The sequence below is a fragment of the Rhopalosiphum padi genome, chromosome 3 (assembly GCF_020882245.1).
Source record: "Rhopalosiphum padi isolate XX-2018 chromosome 3, ASM2088224v1, whole genome shotgun sequence".
Classification (NCBI taxonomy): Eukaryota; Metazoa; Arthropoda; class Insecta; order Hemiptera; family Aphididae; genus Rhopalosiphum; species Rhopalosiphum padi.
In genome coordinates this window covers 38,610,942-38,632,428 of record NC_083599.1, presented here as the reverse complement: position 1 = coordinate 38,632,428, position 21,487 = coordinate 38,610,942, and the positions used below count along the sequence as shown (strand labels likewise).

The 21,487-nt window shown below is 25.2% G+C and overlaps 1 protein-coding gene across 10 annotated transcripts in view; it reads left to right on the top strand.

The window, feature by feature from the left end:
* LOC132923698 (AMP deaminase 2) overlaps positions 1-17,349 on the top strand; it is a 33,195-nt gene extending 15,846 nt beyond the window's left edge. For 4 of the 10 annotated variants that reach the window (XM_060987626.1, XM_060987623.1, XM_060987624.1 and 1 more), the window contains exons 3-15: positions 1,391-1,589; positions 6,119-6,386; positions 9,662-9,962; positions 10,294-10,440; positions 11,450-11,663; positions 12,357-12,486; positions 12,601-12,786; positions 14,395-14,690; positions 14,889-15,002; positions 15,694-15,870; positions 16,139-16,433; positions 16,606-16,716; positions 16,779-17,349. In XM_060987626.1, coding sequence (XP_060843609.1) covers positions 1,391-1,589; positions 6,119-6,386; positions 9,662-9,962; positions 10,294-10,440; positions 11,450-11,663; positions 12,357-12,486; positions 12,601-12,786; positions 14,395-14,690; positions 14,889-15,002; positions 15,694-15,870; positions 16,139-16,433; positions 16,606-16,716; positions 16,779-16,982 — 2,642 coding nt within the window. In that variant the 3' untranslated portion in view covers positions 16,983-17,349. Of the gene's footprint in view, positions 1-370; positions 744-1,109; positions 1,304-1,390; positions 1,590-2,844; positions 3,012-6,118; positions 6,387-9,661; positions 9,963-10,293; positions 10,441-11,449; positions 11,664-12,356; positions 12,487-12,600; positions 12,787-14,394; positions 14,691-14,888; positions 15,003-15,693; positions 15,871-16,138; positions 16,434-16,605; positions 16,717-16,778 lie in introns of those variants that run through there. The other 6 variants (XM_060987622.1, XM_060987621.1, XM_060987629.1 and 3 more) reach the window with 6 other exon arrangements.
* The last annotated feature ends 4,138 nt before the right edge of the window (positions 17,350-21,487 follow it).

Sequence of the window (21,487 nt, the reverse complement as noted above, 5' to 3'; positions counted from 1 at the left end):
ACACAATTGAAAAAAAATGTATGGTTAATATTATATTATTTTTGTTGGTATTGTATAATATAGTGTAACGATTAATCACAATTTTAATTATTAAATTACCGTGTCGACGCATATAGTTGGTTATGCGCCCACGTAGGTACAAAAAGTAATAAATTTACGCTATAGTGTAGGTACTTAACAGAAGTGTCTTCTGTGTGATATTAGCGGGTAGGTTACGAAAAAATACTACGATGAGCCTTTGGTAGTTCTATTTTTAAAAACCATGACAAAATATTGTTTTTTTGCCAACTATTAAAATGGTGGTCGGTGACATGAATAAATAACAATTACTGTATAGTCTGTTCTCGTTTGTGATGTTGGTATTTGTAATATTAGTGCTACCGTAACCATACTATTTAACTTTTAAGTATATTTATCGTGTATTTTTTATAAATATACATTATAAATAAATCTGTTTTTTCTTTTATAAAATATTATTTTGTACTTTTTATAAAAGTAAAGTTATCTTTTAATGAGTAATGATGGATTAGACAATACGGCCCAGGCCGCTACGTCAATTATAATCGATTCACTATCTTCTTCCAACATTTCATCAAATACCGCAGTTTACTTGAAACCTAATAAGCCTTTAAGGCGTTTAAAATATTGCAAATCTCCTACAACTGTTATGGCGTGTTCAGATTCAGATTCAGATCAAGAATATCCACGCAGGTGGAAGGACCTTACAGATTATTCGGACGATGGTGAAATATAAAAATTAATCAACAATTTTAAATTATATTGGTTTAACTAATTTAAAACGCCTTGATAGTGTTTAATTAATCGTTCTAAACAAATTATGTTTATATTATGTACTATGTACGATTATTTATTTTCGTATCTTAGATTAGGTAAATTTGTTTATCGTTATTCTTTAATATACACATGTACCTGCAATCTACACATTATTATGTGTTTCAAGTATAATGTACTTATTGTGGAACGTGTGTACGTACACGTGATGATGGTACAAGGTGACCCAGTACCGTACGTAAGCCTTCAACAGGTTCAACTGATAGATACCCATTTTACATTTACACAATCATATAAAGTAACCTACGTTATCGCGTATAAACACCAGTTATCACACATATTTGAATCGATGTGTATTGTACACATTTGCTAGTATACGTTTGATGTCATATTTTTATCATATTTGTTGTATATGTATTTTTTTAATATTATTTTTTTTTCTATAAAAGTAAGCACTTTTTAAATATATATAATACGTATATGTCTGCTCATTGACATAGGTATAGAATAGGTATGTTACTAATGTAGCAATTTAAATTATATCAAAATATATTATGTGTAGGTATAGAATTATCTAATAATTTTTATCTGCCCTCAGACAGTGACGACGATGAAATAATGGCTTCATCTCCGCCTCCACAATCTTCCTCTGCAGGTTTACCTGGCGGTAATATGACTCCAGCAACTGGTGCACCACCAGCGGCTGATCTAGCATCTGGCGGTGGTACGTCGTCGTATCATATACCACAGTTTCCCATCGAACGCATAGAAAGCAAAATGGCAGCCATTAGTAGCAGGTTAGAATTGAGTGACTTAATTAATTATTTTTAAACACAACACTAGTTTACTGAATTTATATTTGAACGTTCTTATTATAGTATAAGCGTTATATTATAGTGAATCTACTATTAATAATATGGTATTTGCTTATGAGGATTTCAGTGTGCACTAATAAAAATGTGCATAGTTGCTTTCTCTCTCTAACTCAAGCATAATATGGTAAATTTTTGTTCAGCAAAACCAACCTTGTGTTATTATTAATATTACAGTGAACTGATTTGTCATCAAATTTAAAGGTAAGAACATTTGCTGTGTTCTTGAGTGGCTTTTTTACGATATTTAAATTTTAAAACATGATTGTCGAATTTTAAATTGTAACATTTTACCATTCTCATAACTTTTAGGAGAATGTGTTGTCTCCGTCATACAAATATACAATACACAAAATTTGTATTCAGCAGAATCCATTTTGTGCTGTTAGTTTTAATACTACAGTAAATGTTAGAATGTAACTGTTATACAATTAAGAGGTAAAAATCTTTTCTGTGGTTTCTCGTCACTTTTTTTTAAAAATATATTTAAAGCGAGTTATATTTAACTAAATATTATGATTTAAAAATTCTCTTTATAATTTAATTAAAAAAAGTATCAATGATAAAACACGGATTTTAGCTTTAAATTTGATGATAGGGAAATAACTGTAAAATCAAAACTGACATTTAAAAAAAATTATTTCTAATGAATATAAATTTTCTATGTGTATAGAAGTTTATAAGACGAAGACTACACATCGGGTATTAATACACGACACACGTCCTCGATTTAAGTTGGAATTAAAAATAGTTTCAAATATTATACATGGTTATTATAGTTTTTAAATACCTTTTTCCTATTTCAATTGACATACCCTTTCTGTTTGACTTAATAACCAATCGTTTCAATGTCATCTTTGTTTCCAAAATTATTTTCGTCGTTGTAGGTAATTTATTTTTTATTATTGTTGTTGTATATTGATACTAAGGTATCGCGCACTAGTATTAGTAAGTGCAGTGGTGCATTTGTAAGTTTTCTTTTCATACAACGCCACGCCAATGTATACCGCACCGTTTAATATAATTACGATTTAAGGTGCCACGTTGGTAACTGCCTTGAAAATTGAATCAGTATTGGGAGACGGTTGTCGCATAAGTTCACTGTGTACAGTAGCCTTCCAATCGCCATATCGTAGCATAACGTTTATACTTACACGTCTCAGCGTCTCCAGTGTTGCTGGTGCAAATACTTTCCGTTCGTTTTCAGTTTAGTACAATGGCATTTTTGTAGTTCAAAACGTTTGTGCAAAACAATATTTAGACTCGAGTATTGATTGGGCTTAATAATATGTTTGCTAATACGGACCAACAGCAAATTTGGTGCCAGGAACGATTATTTTATGTCGGGTAGGTTTTTTAGAATCATTAATACGATTTTGTAGTATTATTATTGTTTCGTCTCTACAGAATTAAAGGTTAATTGTACTTAGTTTTTAGTGATAGTTTTCTTAAGTAAGATGCTATTAGATAGTTATATAATTCTCATTTGGTTTTTTAACGTATATGCACATCATTTACAACAAATTTAAATTATTGTAAGCTACGGTTGTATCGGAACTACGTTATATCAGTTAAAGTGTATATGAATACTGATAAAATCAGAATATTAAATAGCTTGTTAAGAACTTTTCTTCGACTATATTGATCATTAGGACTCATATTATGTTATTTTATATATTTTCGAAACAGCTAATTTTTTTTTTAATACGACATGTACACTGATTATAATATAAAATGATTTATATTATAATTGTTAATATTAGCTAATGCTAAAAATGTATTTTAAATAAATAATTAATAAAGTTATTTTATGTTTAATTAATCAATGGTCAAATGTATGAAAAAAAATGGTATACATTTTTTGTCAAAGTGTTATACTTATTTTTATTCTCTTTAGACTTCAATAGCGTTTAATGTTATTTAAAATAACGATAAGCAAATAAATATTTTAATCGCCAATAACTACTAATTATAAACATAAAAATGTATGTAATTGTAATATGTCTACAAAATGTAATTTAAATATTTGATTTTTTCGATTCATGTAAAATGTATTTAGGTATTTAATGTTGACACATAGGTAGTGCTTATTTTAATGCATTTAATTTCGATTAAATATCTTTGTTATGTATTGTATATTAATTGTATAATTTTATGTTTAGTGATTTTCGAAAACCTCTTTTTGAAGTATATAAATAATAAAAAAAAATACGATTTGCCATATAATTATTTATGTAGGTATCATGATAATACTTGCAGCATCTGTATGAATCTAACATGGGTAGATATGAAAAAATGATCTAAGTGACCAATAAATGTACCTAATCGATGTAAAAATAATTTATCTTATTTTTAAATATTGTTTTATTAGTTGTCTTATTTCACATAACTTATTAGTTTTCACAGCTAATGATACAATTGTGTATTTGTCTAAATTGTATACCAATAGAATTAAGTAATTATTTATGTCTTTCTTATATTCTTAAATTTTTATAAACAATTAAATAATAATTTAAATTTTCTTTGTCAGTTTTATTTTTTGAATTGAACTTTTAAAGTTTTTATTTAACTTCTTGGATGTTATTATTTAATATTTATTATATTATTGTCATGTTAGTAATATTAGGTTCCAATTCATTTTTAATTTTTTTTTGCAGTAGAAAAACCAATTTATACATAATGATTTTCATGTAGTATAAGTTATAAGCAATAGTTGGTTATTAGTATGTATTATTAATTATTTATTAAACTAATTTTAGATTGTAAAAATTGTATTAAAAAAAAATTGAAATTATACAGGTTAGCTGGTTTTATATATTAATATTCTTATAAATTGTTTCCAATAATAACAGTAATAAATTTTAACTGCCATTGCTATTGCCAATAAATATTTAAAAACTTGAAAGAACTTAAAATACATTTAAACGTCATACAAAGAAGGTGGTACAGGAGGGGATGTTTATTTATTTAAATTTCTTATTTTATCCTTGAATTGCTGTTACATCGACATACGTGCCGATTTATTTGCCATTATACCACATTCTTTTATACTAGAATACAGAATAACTCTAACTTCCTATTATCAGCTTGTTTTCAATTATTTTATCGTGATTAATGAACACGTGTTATGTAGTATACTTGTCTATCTTATTATCTTATATATAACTAGTGGCAAACCTACAGATTTGTAGCAATCATGCAGTTATAAATAGTTTTAATAAAGATCTGAAAAATACGGTTTAATTTTAAATTTAATATTTGGAAAATATAATAGATACGAATATACGATAAGTCGATAACTTAATTTACGACATATTATGTATAACTGCATTGGTATATTATAATTTTATCATTATTATGACTTATTGATGTAAATAATTCAAAAAGTATACAATATTATATTGTAATATAATTCAAAACATGTATATTATAGTATAGGTATGCATTATTTTGCTTTGTTACATATTTAAAATAATCTATTCCATAATAAGTATAATATTTTTCTTAGGGTTAGTTAAACAATGTAACTTTTAAGTATCTACATTATTATTTTTTAGTAATATTTCTATTCTAACACTACAATAAGCCGTTCAGCCGTGGGCTCAGTCTCCAATAATGAGAGGAGTTAATTAAAAAATCTTTAATGTACAGAGTGATTTATCATTAACCAACTTTTAAAACATGCTCACCCCCTTATATATATATATATATATATATATATATATATTAAATTTTGGTTTTGCGGGTTTTTAAGATAACTAAGGTCTAATACCATATTTTCTAATATTAAGATTTTTTCATCATTTAAGTACTGTGATATATTCTTTTTCTTGATATTGATGAATATTCATTTCTTCTGTAAATTGATAAACAGATGAGTTTTGAAAATGTTGATACATATAAATCGAAATTTGAATGAGTAATTTTTGATTTATTAATCTGAATGTACAAGGACAAAGAGAATTTATTTATTGTTTTCATCAAATGACTAGACCATTAAATACAAAATGGTACTTTAGAGTAAGAGTGATTATTGATTTTGTTATTTTATATTATGTTTAATCACTAATCACATAAATTATTATTTAACAAAATACAAAAATAAGTGTTGTTTTAAAGAATATTGAAATTAGGTATCGAATGTAAATGACTATCGGATAATAATTTATTTATTGTGGTCTTTGACCGCCAGCTTATAATTATTATGTTTTATTGTCATCTTAATACTCGAGTTCGATGGTTCAATCAGATAAAATTAATTATGGTTTAGAAAATAACTTTTCATAATACATATGTTAATGTTTCCTTTTTGAGTTCGTTTTTGTTGCTAAACTTCTGTAATCGTCGATACTGCCAGAATTGGCTATATTTATTTATTTTTAAACAGTGTTAAAAAAAAATTCAACAAATAATTAATTATGTTTTAATTTTTTCAATTACTTTGAACTATATAGTCTGGCAAAAGAAATGGACGAAAAACGAGCTGCTGCGGCAGCTTTAGGATACCCACAGTCAACTATGAACAAAGACGACCGGCAATTGTATGGAGATGGTACAACAGTTTCATCAGCGCCATCGTCAACCACTGCAGGAATCGAGAAACAACTACCATCATCCGCTGGTGGACAGTGGCCACAAAATCTAACAGAAGACAACGAAGGGCAATACGATTTCGTGCCACATTTTCAACGAGTTAGCATTGGTGGAGAAGATAACAATGGGGTAATTATTTAACGGACAAATCGTATGTACTTGATATATTAAGTTGAACAATTTTACTGTATAGTTGATTATTAACTTTATTAACTTACATATAAATAATATACAACATAATGTATATTATTATTTTTCAAACACTAGTATCTATTCGATAATATCGTATGCGTTTGAAGACAATATTTTCTTTCAAAATATACACTAAAAATATTATAAATTACAGGTGACATTGATAGCTCTCCTTTATTTTTTAAAACTATCATTAATTGTAAACTAATATAATATAATTTAAATACTATTACATTATTTATCCATTTAAAAAAATTAATAATATGTTATCATATACCTTGAGTTGTTTTAAATTGAGTAGGTAGTTTAATTAGTTTATATATAACTGAAAGTATTTCAACATAAAAAAGATTATTTAGCATTGTGGTGTTTAGTTTTTATTATTCATTTTATTTCTTCCTTTTTTCCTTAAATTTTTATTTTATTTTACCATTTTAATTAGCAATTTAAATTTATTAAAATAGCTTATATAATTTCTTCTACTAAGAATAAAAATCTTGAATAAGAAATTGTCATTTGTATCACACATAACACTATTCATTGCATTTTTTAAGATAAATAAAATATTATACAATGGTTGTACATAATACGATCTATGTAATTTAAAATAGCTAAATAAGTATGTTACCATATAAACAAAAACCAACGATTTGAAACACACTTCTTTTTCAAACGTCTGTAAAAACTGTAATAACTAAACTTATATTTACACACAAAAATGGTTTTGTAATCAGTTAATTACAATTGTAAATTATAAAAACAATTTACAGTTAATAATTAAAAATTAACATGATGATTATTGATTAATACTTAGGAAAGTAATTTTTGGTTTTAGTAAAATAATAATAAAATATTAACTTGTATTCTTACTTAAAATAACATACTTTTTACTTACACCTACCTACTGTTTATAATGTTTAGGACGTTTAGGTATATTATATTATTAGCTATATTAATTACATTATATATTTATATCACGTTAATACAATATTGGTATAACTATATCTATAGATAAACATTAAATTACGTCATATTATAATATCAATAAAATATAATACCTATATTAATTCCACAGGGAAACGAATTAAACTATTTTTTGAAAATTAAACGATTAAAAGATCCATTGTAGTATTAACTAGCTTTAGTGGACAGTTAATTTAAAGAAGACTTAAAACAATAAAAAATAAACCTCTTTGAACCTATATATACGGTTCCTGAACGATATTGATTATTATTATTATAATAATTGGTAATTAATAGTTATGAATCATAACAATTATAATATAAATTATTTTATTATTTTATGAGATGTTTAGCAAATCTTTTATTCTTTAATAACAAAAATGGTCTTAATACGATAATATAATCATAACTGTTATAATCATATGATACGTAATTTTATGAACTCTCTTTTATAGAATTTATTTATAATAATAAATTGATACCTGTCAATAAGTATATGTATTTCGTGTTATATTATTTTTATATAGCTATTGAAGTCATTTATTTTACTTTTAATATTACAGTAGGTTGATAACTGTTCATAAAATAAACATTAGTCATTTTCAGAGTAAATACCTATTATAATATGTTAGACCAGTGCTCAAAATGTATAATTGTTTAATTGTAAATGTATAATTTTACGAACCGGCACATTCGTAAAATGAATATGACATATGCCTATTGTACATTGTCAGTTATAACAATCAAAATTATTAGTCATTTATAATATGTAAATATTGTAAATACAAATACTCGATGGACAAAGTTTTCTGAATATGTTATCGATAGCTATTGTGATAAAGGGTTTAATTGTTGGTATGTGCTTGCATTTTCGAAAATTTTATTTTCTATAAAAATAATTATTAATAATTTTAATTCTCTTGATTGTGAACCTACCAGAAACGTATTATTTTTTTTTAAATATTTACTTGATATTTTTCCAATCCGGAACCTTTAAATTATAATTCCAGAACTGACGCAAAAGCTAATATTACGAATCGGAACGCCGTTCTAGAGCGTTTTTGTCTATTTCGAGCACTACTGTGTTCAATTCAAATAATAAAATTATAAAATAAAACGCGAGAATATAAAATATTATATTAGTAAATACTTCCAAAGATCAAAAATAAATTAATCAGTTATGTATTTATTATTTTAAATTTAAATCATAAAACATTTACGTGAGATGATCTATATACCTAATTGTTTGTACAATAGATTTTTGCTTATAGCTTACTTTTCTGGAAACTGCTATTTCCACATGCATATTATTGTCTTTTCATCAGTCACCGACAAAAAGAGAATTTTGACTCCTTTATCCCAGCAGTGTATAGTACTATAATATAATATATAATGTATATTATAATATTTGTTTGTCGTAATGCATAGTGAAATTTATTCTAAAAAACAATGATTGATTATTCGAACAGTTGTATATAGCTGTAAAAAATCTACCGACAAAAAATAATAACTGTTTTAATAACATGGTGACGTTAGGTAATTTGATTATAATAATATGATGGCAACGACTGTGCCACGTACAATGCAATGTCCCGTGAGGATTTACCCATTGCAATATCTCCTGAAATAGTGGAGATATCATAATTATGTTTTTTTTAAAGACTAACAAGGATAATGACTACAAACATTTCATAGTTCAATTTAATTTAATGTTTTGGTAAAAAGTTAAAAAAATAACGTTTTAACATTTTATTTTCATTAGCATCATGGGTTATAATATTTTTTTTTTAAGAATATTTTTGTATTATTATATACGGTCACGATCCGCGGGACACATGTTTGATAACACTGGCACTTGTATGGTGTTAAATAATTCACAAATTTTCTCAAAACTAGAAAAAATATTAAAAATCATGAGATTAATGAAAATAAAATGTTGAAACGTCAACATTTTCAGAAAAATAAACTCTACAAAATGTCTATTTTCGATTTTTTTTTAACTTTTTTACCAAAATATTAAATTTAATTGAAATATGAAATATTTGTAGCCCTTGCCTCCGCGAGTATCGTAAAAGGAACAAAATTATTATATCTCCATTACTTCAGGGGATATCGCAATGCGTAAATCCTCACAGGACACTGTATATTTATGATTTTAATTAAAGTATTTTTTTACCCTTATCGTAACCAATCTTATTCCGGTGTCATTGTTGTTTCTAAGATTGTGTCCTTTAAATTTTCTTACGCAGGTCCCTTTAGAAGATTTGCACTGGTCATCGCAACAACTCATGGAAGCGTTACACATTAGAGAACGTTATATGCGAGTGTCTCATCAATCTTTCCCAAACATTACGTCGAAGTTTTTCCACAAAAAGCACCCCAAGACGCAAGGAGATCCATCATCACCGTCGTCGGGCAACGCTTCAGCGCTTCATTCGGCAGACAGCGTTACTGACATGTCCGCTGGCGGCGATTCGAACAAATCGGAAATCAGACAGCCTTATCCCAGCGCCCGAGTGATCAAGCACGAAGACCGTCAATCTATCGCCGGTAGGTTCTGTGACCACTGTGAAATTTAGCATAGTGGAAATTTATTTAATATCAACTGCAATTAATATACCTAATCAATGTCTGTAGGTATCTATTTACAACAGAATAAAATATTATACATATACCTAGGTGCCGTCGGGCGTGTGAGAAAGTGAGATTACCATACTACCAGTTATAAATATTTATATTATATTAGAATATTATTTACTACGGTTTTCCAATTGCGCGTACCTATGCACACATTGACACATTACCAGCTATATGTGCATATGATAATTTATTACAATTTAAATATTATGTGTGTTTGTGTTGTGTGTGTATATGTGTACAGATATCCGGAAACGAGACTCTGTTTCTGATCTAGGAACGACACAATCTAGGAAATCGTCGTATAACCCGTGGGCTGACCGACGAAGTTCGACCATGGACGACGCGTTTACCGACCAACTATTATTCGACATTGCGTACGGCCAATACGGTGCGTGCGTGCGTGTTTGATGGACGATCTGATATTATATAATAATATACATATATTATACATATATATATTGTAAAGAATCGTCCTATTTGTGTATTATGTGTGTTGGTGTGCTTGTGCAACAATTTGTTTATTATACCTACTCTGATGCATTAACATAATATAAACGCGATTAAAAAAAAAAAAAAAAAAATCATAATGGCTCTAATTAAAAAAATTGTAAGACGAGTAGTATTAGTAATTTTTGTTTTTGTATTTTTTTTTTTTTTTTATTGAACACTAGAATATTATACATGTCGCCGCCTATAATACATAGATCAGTAATACTAAATTATGTTTTTTTTTTTTACTTAAGCATATCACACTGCCACCGCGTGTAGTGAAAACATAGTTTCGTGTATAATATATTACATAACACCGCAGCCGCCGCATAATTATTTTGTATATCAACAAAATACATGCGAATAATTTCCGCACGCTCGTAGTAATTAAACTGTTCGTTAATAGTTCAAAATTATTGTTTTTAACGAAACTTCATATTTAATACATGTACAATGATAATAGAATAATGAGGTGAGGACTGCTCTTCGAATTTTTTTCTAACAATGTATGTTTTTATTTAAAGTAACATCATCAGTAATCAGTGTATTATATGTATGCATATATAATAGTATATGTATATTATATATATCAACGAACCAACAGCATACATTGTCTAGTGGTATATATAATATACCATAGAAATTATACTAAATTGGTTTGTCTTAGAGTCTAAGACTTAGACTTTTGTGGCTTAGTATAAGGTCTATGATATTATATACATACGTATACATATACGTGTATCTCGCACGCTCTAAATTACAATTTATTGTTTGTTTTGTTCACCGAATAATTTTTATTTTGTCTACAACTACTTTATATACAGGACATTGTTAATAACTGCATACCTATATTATCTCTATTCAATTTAATTTGCAAAACATATACGAGCGTTTATTTTGTGTAACAGACCATCCGGTACATCCGCCAGCTAGCGTTGGCGACCCGTGGCAGTGCGATTTTCCTCCATCGCTAGGCTTTACAATCCGCGCGCGGGACGGAGTATTTCAAATGTACAGCAGTCCCGACTCTGAAATTCCAGTTCAAGGATTCCCGTATCCTAATTTGGAGACATTTTGTCGGGACATGCAACGGCTTTGCACAATGATATCTGACGGACCACTGTAAGTAACAACAACGATATGTTCCAACTACTCCAAACCCGACTTATAGACGACGCATTAGTGAATATATATATTTTGTTTAACACGCGTAGAAAATATTAATAAAAGCCACTTTTTGTATTTCACTTATTGTGATTATAATACAAACAGTCAAAACATAATTTTGCACTCTACATGCTAGTATATTGGCCGCGAGACAATATAATTTAATAACATTAGTTAAGCATTTTGTTCAGTATAAGACTTAATTGTTTGAACTTAATTCATATTTAGTCCGCAAATCATTTTAGCTTTTATATTTACATTATTCTTTTAATTCACTACTTAAAATATATATTTTATATTTTATAAATTATAATTATTATCAAATAAAAATAAAATAAAAAATCATAATTGACGTCTAACAGAACTGAGATAACGTTTTTATCATTATAAATTCAAAATATAAACTAAATAAATTAGACATAATATGACCATTGACCAATCTATACGATATATAATCTATGGAATACGGAAATATATTTTTAAAAATAAGAAAACCGATAAATGATAATAATTTAATATATGTATGAGATAATTTATAAATTTAAAAAATAATGTAGTTAAAATATTTTTAGTTTTTTGATTTTTATATTTTACTTCCTAGAAATCGTTATCATTGCATTCCCTTAATACGTATTTTTTTAACTATAGAAAATCATTTTGTTATCGTCGGTTGTCTTATTTGTCATCGAAATTCCAATTGCATGTGCTACTAAACGAATTGAGAGAACTTGCTTCACAGAAAGCTATTCCGCATCGTGATTTCTACAATATCAGAAAGGTACTTATTAAACAAACATTTGATCATATAAAATTTGTTTTAAAATCTATTTTCAATATAAATGTATTTATTCATTTTTTAAAATATTTATAAATATTGTTAATTTTATAAAAGGTCGATACTCATATACATGCTGCATCGTGCATGAATCAAAAACATTTATTAAGATTCATTAAGAAAACTTTAAAAAATCATTCTGATGAAGTGGTATCTGCTGGTGGTATGACACTTAAACAGGTTTTTGAATCAATGAAATTGACATCGTATGATTTGACCGTCGATATGTTGGATGTACATGCTGTGAGTAAATTATAATATAAAAAGAAAAATATAATTAATTTTTTGGTAAGAATACTATAAAATGAACAAATTAGTTAACTTCTAAAACGCTCTTAAAATATTTTAATGGAAACAAATCAAGAGATTGCGTTATATAGCATTTTCTAGTTAACGCTAGTCATTACAAAATAATATGTATAATATGTTACATAGTAATGACTCATTCTAATTTTTAAACCATTATAAATTTACAATCTATTTATTTTTGTTGTATTATTTTATCACAAGATTATAATATAATGCTTTAACTTATTACATTTGTTTTAAATAATGTTTTAATTATATCCGATAATTATCTATTTTTTTCCGATTAAAATTATTGTTATTTATTATTAATTATTATCAAAATAATAATTTAGTTACAAATGTTACAATATAAATTTCAGCTTAATATATATATATATAGTATAATTAATAAAAATATAAAATAGAACTGATATTAAATAAAGAATTAAAGTATAATATTAAATTACAAACTTATTTATTTAGTAAAAACTAAGAAGTTTTAACAAAAATATAGGGTTTTAATTTTTTTTTTTAGTTTTAGCGCATGCACAAAAAGCTATAAGTTGATAGATATTATTATGATAAAGAAATAATATATATGCTTATTTTTTATTGGAATCTCTTGAATTAGTAAAATTAAAAAACTGCATCTAGTTTTTATGATTTATGTTCAGTAATTTTTAAGAAAATATTTGATTTTTTAAACTTTATTTCTGTTGAATTCGTCATAAAATCTTAAATCCTAAAACATTTTTTTTTTTATGAACCAACTATTAACCAATCATGGAAAATATCATTTTATTGGAAATTTTTACTATCTACGCAAACTGTAGAATATAGATTGTAGTAGATAGCTTATAAGAACTAATGCAATAGTCTTATGTATAAATGTTATCGCTGGCGTAACTAGAGATGAAATGTAAAATGTGTTAAAAAAATATCATTGTTAAAAAGCTATCAGAAAGTAAATAATAATTATTTAGTTTTATTATTTGTGTAATATCTCGACGTTTTAAATTATTTATGTATTATGTATACGTAAAGTTATGTTAACTGGGTCCAAAATCTTTTTATTTTGAACAATCGCTTAGCAATATCAAGTTGACATATCGAAGTTAACCATTACCACTACCTTGCAAAAATATTTTGTTTTAAATATTTTACAAAATTATTTATGAGAATTTCTATTACAATTAAGTAATTAGTATTTTTTTTTTTCGAAATAATAAATGTAACTAAAAAATTATATATTTTGTGACATTACTTTATCCTAGTTTAATTTATATAAGTAAGCAATACTTACTAGGTTCATTTATGAATATTTTAACTATCATATTTTTCTTTAGTTTTGTAACTTGCTATTCCTTCAACTTTTGACTCTGTAGTTTGTACACGATATGATACATTTTGTTTTTTCTATAGGTTAAATTGAATCATATAGTCATATAATATTAAATACGTATATGCTATTATAAAAATTATCATTAAATTACACAGAAAAAAATTCTAGTTTACTTTGTCTTTGGTAATAATTGATTATTTTTTTATAAATTTATTTTACAGGACCGCAACACGTTTCATAGGTTTGATAAATTTAATTCCAAATATAACCCTATTGGAGAATCTCGTCTTAGAGAAGTATTCTTGAAAACGGATAATTATACTGGTGGTAAATATTTTGCTCGGGTAATTAATGAAGTGGCGTCTGACTTAGAAGAGTCAAAATATCAAAATGCCGAACTCCGTTTGTCAATTTACGGAAAGAGTCGTGATGAATGGGACAAACTAGCCAAATGGGCTATTTCTAATAGAGTATATTCTGACAACGTTCGATGGCTAGTTCAGATTCCACGATTGTTGTGAGTATATATAAATAATTATGTATTTTATTTTTATTTTTTTACGCACAGATTTGACTATTTAGGTCATTAATTTATTTTTACTTTTAAATATTTAGTATTTGTACATTATTTTATTAGTATAACCTATAAATATTTTTGAATTATTATTATTGAAATAATAAAAATATAAATTATAAAAATTGATTTTTGTTACAGTGACATATTTAAATCAAACAATATTTTAGATAATTTCCAGCAGTTGTTGGACAACGTATTTTTGCCACTTTTTGAAGCAACTAATGATCCTAATTCACATCCAGATCTCCATAGGTAACAGATTTTTTACTTATTAATGTATTAAAGTATTAATATATTTTAAATTAGAAAAGTTATTTAAAATATAAAATTAGAATATATTTTTTTATAATATACTTATTTTGTGGCTTTATAATCACAAGCATACTTTTTTTATTAAATTGTATAGGGACTTATTTGTTAACTTTATTTTCAATCAGCTTATAAAATATTTAATTATCATATTTATTTAATATTTATATTCTAAAAATCTAGACAAATAATGATAGGTACTGAAGATCTTTATAAAAAAAGTATCTATCTAAAAGTATTTGAATTTTTTTTATTTATTTATTTATTTTTGAATTGCTACATTTTAAAATAATTTTGTTTGTGGTTCAATATGTTATTTACGATCATGTATTTAGTTATTTATGTTGTTTATAACTGCATTTATTTTTAAAATTAATCTAATATAACATAATAATAAAATACAAGATATTTAGTTCTCTAAAAATAATTGGCATCTCAATAAAAAATTTAAAATAACACTACTATTATATTTATTTAGTAGGTATATTAATAATTCAAGTAATAATTTTAAATATTTAAAATATATTATCCATAACATATTTTTATTTGTATAGAACAAATGACATAAGTTTTTAGCAAATATTATAAATATATACAATAGCTACTATTTTTTTATTCATTTTTTTTTTTTTAGATTTTTACAACATGTAGTTGGGTTTGATAGTGTTGATGATGAGTCAAAACCAGAAAATCCATTTGTTGATCGAGATGTTCCCAAACCAGCACAATGGAGAGAAACTGATAATCCACCTTATGCATATTATCAGTACTATATGTATGCTAACATGACTGTACTCAATCATCTCAGAATGTAAGCTATAAAAAAATCAAATATATAATAATGTAAACAAAAAATGGAATTTAATAAAAAAAATCATAAAACGTATGAATAAGAAATTATCTTTCATTTAAATTTTTAATTTTATAAATTATATTGTAAAGTATGTATTACTTTTAAAAGTAATTCAGATATTACTGTTTTAACAACATACTAAAGATTTATTTTATATTTGTTGCAATTTTACTTTTATAAATATTTATATATATGCAATAATATTGTCTGTTTTTGTTTTTATTAGCAAACAAGGTTTCAACACATTTGTGCTAAGACCCCATTGTGGTGAAGCAGGAGCTGTACAACATTTGGTATGTGGTTTTATGATGGCTGAAAATATATCACACGGACTGCTCTTAAGAAAAGTGCCTGTACTTCAATATTTGTATTACGTTGCCCAAATTGGTATAGCCATGTCACCTTTGTCAAACAATTCGTTGTTTTTGAATTATCATCGGAATCCATTACCAGAATATTTGGCTCGTGGTTTGGTTATCAGTCTGTCGACAGATGACCCGCTGCAGTTTCATTTTACCAAGGTTAAAATAATTTATTTTTCAATTGCATTTACATTTACTTGAAGTTTTATTTTTAAAACAATGGATATCAACACAATATTATAATGTTTAAAATGATTTTATTTTACGATCTAGTCTACCCTGTATTTTATTTGATAATATGCATCATACATAAATTACTTTGTTGTTTTAGGAACCATTAATGGAAGAATACTCGATTGCTGCGCAAGTATGGAAATTATCAGCGTGTGACATGAGCGAGTTGGCTCGAAACTCTGTATTGATGTCTGGATTCCCTCATAGGGTTCGTTGCTTATCAGTACATATAAAAAATAATTTATTAACATTTATGTGATTACCATGCAGATCAAGCAATACTGGTTGGGACCCAATTACACGAAAGAGGGTGTGGCAGGAAATGACATATCGAGAACCAACGTCCCGGACATACGAGTAGCATACCGCAATGAAACCCTATTAGACGAGTTAGCAGTTATATTTGGTTCCATTCCGACAAATTCGACAGCGAATTCAAATAACAGTGCAACATCTCCAGTGGCTAGTTCATAGATCTATATACATGTTAGTTGTATTAGATAGAAATGACATACATTATATTCTATATTCTAAGACATTGTATTCCATGATTTGTTTGTATTAACAGACTTAAATCATATTATTTTTATTATTATTATCTTTATATTATTAATTTTTTTTTTTGTGACTATTGAATTTAAATTTATTAGGCAAGTCTAGCTATATTTACATTTTTATGATCCAGGCAGATCATTTTTATTATTCAATTATTTTATTGTGTGTTACAATTATTTACGAATATACTTTATTTCAATGAGTACCAATAATAATTCTATTCTATCTGTATCCGTAAAGTATGACTATAATATTTACAAATAATAAAGGGCTATATATATAAATATTAATTGTTAAATGCAATTTATCCCTACTTAGTTATTTTGTCCTTTAGTCTTTTGTAAAAAAAATAATAATAATAAATTATTCTTAGTTTTCTTTGTAATATTGTGAATATAATACATACTTATAAAACACAGTAGCACACATACAATATGACTATAACTACTACTCGAAATTGTACCTTTTAAAAATTCTTCATTTAATCAGAATAAATGTTATTTATACATTTTGATAATGTATACATATTTGATTTAAGCTGTCTAGAGATTTATAATACATCAACACATCTTATGTTTCTTTGATTCTTCCAACTTGTAGATAATTATTAATAAAATCGAGAGTTATAACATATACGAGTAAATAGAATATTTATTATGAAAATTAAAAATACTGTCAAGTATCCTTTTAAACTAACACGACAATTGGTCAAATTTAAACTATGAATCGGTAAGTATATTGGTTGAAAACAACAATAATTATCGTCCTTCTCATTCCCTGAAATAGTACAAATCATTCGTCAACTCTTTAATGAAATATGCAGGAGTTCTACCTCTTCAAATAATAAACAATTATAACATGCATCCCTGTTGCTGAGTGAATTCCCATAACGCGAGTGTAAATTTTTCACATTTTATTTCAACATAATATAATATTATTATCATACTTATTGGTTTCGCATTCGCATATAATGTAAATACGAATAATAAACGCTATTTTTAAAACAAAGTGTTTTAATTAATTATTCGTTCAACGCGTCTTGCCTAGTGTTCAGGGCATTATATTTATTTATAATAATTGCCAACAATTATAGTTTAAAACAATTTATTGTATTATTATCATAATAATATAATAATATATAGTAGGATTTTATTCACACGGCGTCCTAGATATGCTATTTGGCTACACCAATGCCATGAATTAATTTTTCGAGTATTTATAAGTTATTATTTTATAATTTATTTTAGGTGTAGTACCTACACTGACACTATTATTATGCTCAAATTTTCATTAAAATGCATACTATTAATTGCGCCGATTTATAGCAAAAATGTTTACGGAAAATCCGAATTTAATTAATGGGGGCCTGAAAACGTTTACCCACCACACGGCATAACATAAATTTAATTATTATTATAGTAACTATTTTATTTTTATTTTTAAATTTAAATATACCATTAATTATACTCGTACCATATTTTGTAGTATATATCTTGCCACCTTGGTTTTGTTATCGTATTTTCTTATAGGATTTTGTGGAATTATGTTCATTGCTGATTTATATCTTCGCTTTATTCAATAAAGTATGTGTTCATTTAATATGTTTACTGACAAGTGGTAGGTAAGTACTCGAGTACCTATATATTCAAATTTTTCAACTATTAAAAAATAAATGTTAAAAATTATTTAATTTTTTAAATACTTGCCATGTATACTAAATATATGTATGTATTAAAATGTTATAATTTATATAAATATTTAAAGAATAGATGTAGGAATTATTAGACAATCAAATACAATAACTGTTTACTCTGTTTTAGTTCGTTAACTTATTAGGTACCTATTTAATATTTTTTTTATTTATCTCATTTAATAGCTTATTTGATTTAAAATAAAACATAATAAATTAAAAGTATTCATATCAATTATTATAACATTTTGACATAAACAGATTTATTGAAACTTTAATAAAAACTTTTTTATGTTTAAGCACCTGTATAGGCGAATTAAAGTACTAAAATAATGGAAGATTACATTTATATGTTATTTTTTTTTTTAAACGACAGGTAGTGTAGGTGCTCATCAAAAAAAGGTATGAAGTTTACGTAATAATAAGTAAAGATAAATAATAAAGTAGTATAAAAAGTAATATTATAATATTATCTTTTACACCGTTGAATTAATAATGAAAGTTAAAGCATTAAACTAAAAGTTCCAATTCGGCAATATACAGTATAGGTACAATCGTAAGAAATAATGATCCTATTAATAAATATAATTTGCTATAAAATTAAAATATACGTTATACGTCGATGAATAAATTGACCATAATTGATTCATAAAATATGTGTAATTTATATAAAATGTTTTGAAATTATTTATAAAAATATATTTTAATAGATAATAATAAATTATGTTATTATGCTATTTACAAACAATTTACAATTTAAATGAGATAAAAGGATAATAAAAAAAGGAAAAAATTCAAAGTATTTTTAAAAATAAACGTTGGGAAAAAATTAGAATTTTTATGCAAAACCAGTACTTGAAAAAAGCGATTTTTTATAACTCAAAAATTAACCTTAAATAATTTAAATTTTATCCGAATTTTGTATTAGCATTTTCTGTTTATGATTATATTTTCAAAATATTTTGATATTCTTTTTTTGTTAATTAAAATTGACACTTTTATTTTTTTTTTAAATGTTTGATATGTAAAAAAGCTTGAACATTTAATACTCAAATAAAGTTTTTCATAATTTTTTATTAATGGAAATAGAAAAAAATTGGCCGTAAATTTAGAATAATTTTTATAAGCATTTACAAAATTGGATATTCACTAGTAAAATAACGATTTTTTATAAAATGATTTTTTTCATTTTGTTGTAATTGATAAACGAATAACCATAAATTGAAATATTTATCACATTTTTATATTATCATTTTTATACATAATAAATGGTTTTATTATAATCATACAAACAAAAAGTAATATAGATTTATTAAAAACTGGGTTTGTGTAAAAATTCCGGTTTTTACAATTTTTTTTCTCCCAATTTTAATGTACTGGAATTTTTTTGAAAGTTCATACCAATTATATTTTAATAAATACTTGATCAAATTTTATATAATTAAAACAATCACTCTTGAATTTTAAAATCGAAACATTTCTGCTATAATAAGGTCAATAAGGATCTTTAATCATTAAAGTCTAAATCAATAATAATAAAAATAAACTCTTACATCATTGTAAAACTAATAAATGCATCGCTCATCCGCCCAGAATTTTAAATGTAACAAATTGTACATAAAATTAACTATTAAGTATATAATTTTTTTGCTAACTATAATATGTACTTAAATTATATTTCAAAAATCAATTAACATTATTACTTTTGATATAATATAAATAATTTTCCATAAAGGATTTCAAAATTAAAAAATGCCAACAACTTTTCATATACATAGTAAAAACTAAAAAAAAAATATACAGAAAACGGGAATATTTACGAAATCATTTAAAATATTTCTTAAAAATGTATATTTCTTATTATTTATTAGCAAATTAATTTTAATTATAAGTTTTATAAGATTTAGTTTTAAATATAAGTTGAAACATCTTGGAATTTTATACTTCTATATATTTTATAGGTATTTTTAAAATATTTGTTTCATATTTGTTTAATGTTTATATGCCATAAAACTTGACAATTTAATAAATGGTTTATCATAAGTATTTTTACAGAAATGTATAATATACACTATTTTTATACTAAAAAGGCGCTTCAGAATAAATTTCAATTTCAATTTCAATTAATGTAATTTTATCGCATAAATCTAACAAATTTAGGTTAATATTTATAAATTATAAGTTTTTGTTCTATATTATTAAAAACGGGCAAGTGGTAATCATTCTTCTGTATTGCAGGTATCGAATGTATACGTTTGCATTGAGTTTAACACTGTTACATAATGGATGTGTTAAATTTGAATTAAAATCGAATACAAACGTTGTATACAAAAAATGATTCTGAGCAGACGATATTAATTGAAAAAAAAATTTCAAATTTCAAATAATACTATATTTATGTTGTAGCCACTTCGTGAAATCGATCTTAAAATACTAATATAAATATTTGATAAAATAATTAAATAAGTATTTATCAATACGATTATTGATTTTTGACTTTTTGAGTTACAACGAAATAAGAAAATTGTTTAATAAGAAATTGTTATTTTACTCGTAAATATCCAATTTTGACAAAATGAATAGGTAGATACTTCAGACGCTCGTAAAAAATATTTACACTCAACTACACTCAAATTTTCATTATAGAAAATATTGTGTGCATTATTATAGATTTTAAACTTTAGACATCGTTGAAGTCGACGTCGCTTATTATTCTATATCATCACAGTACTAT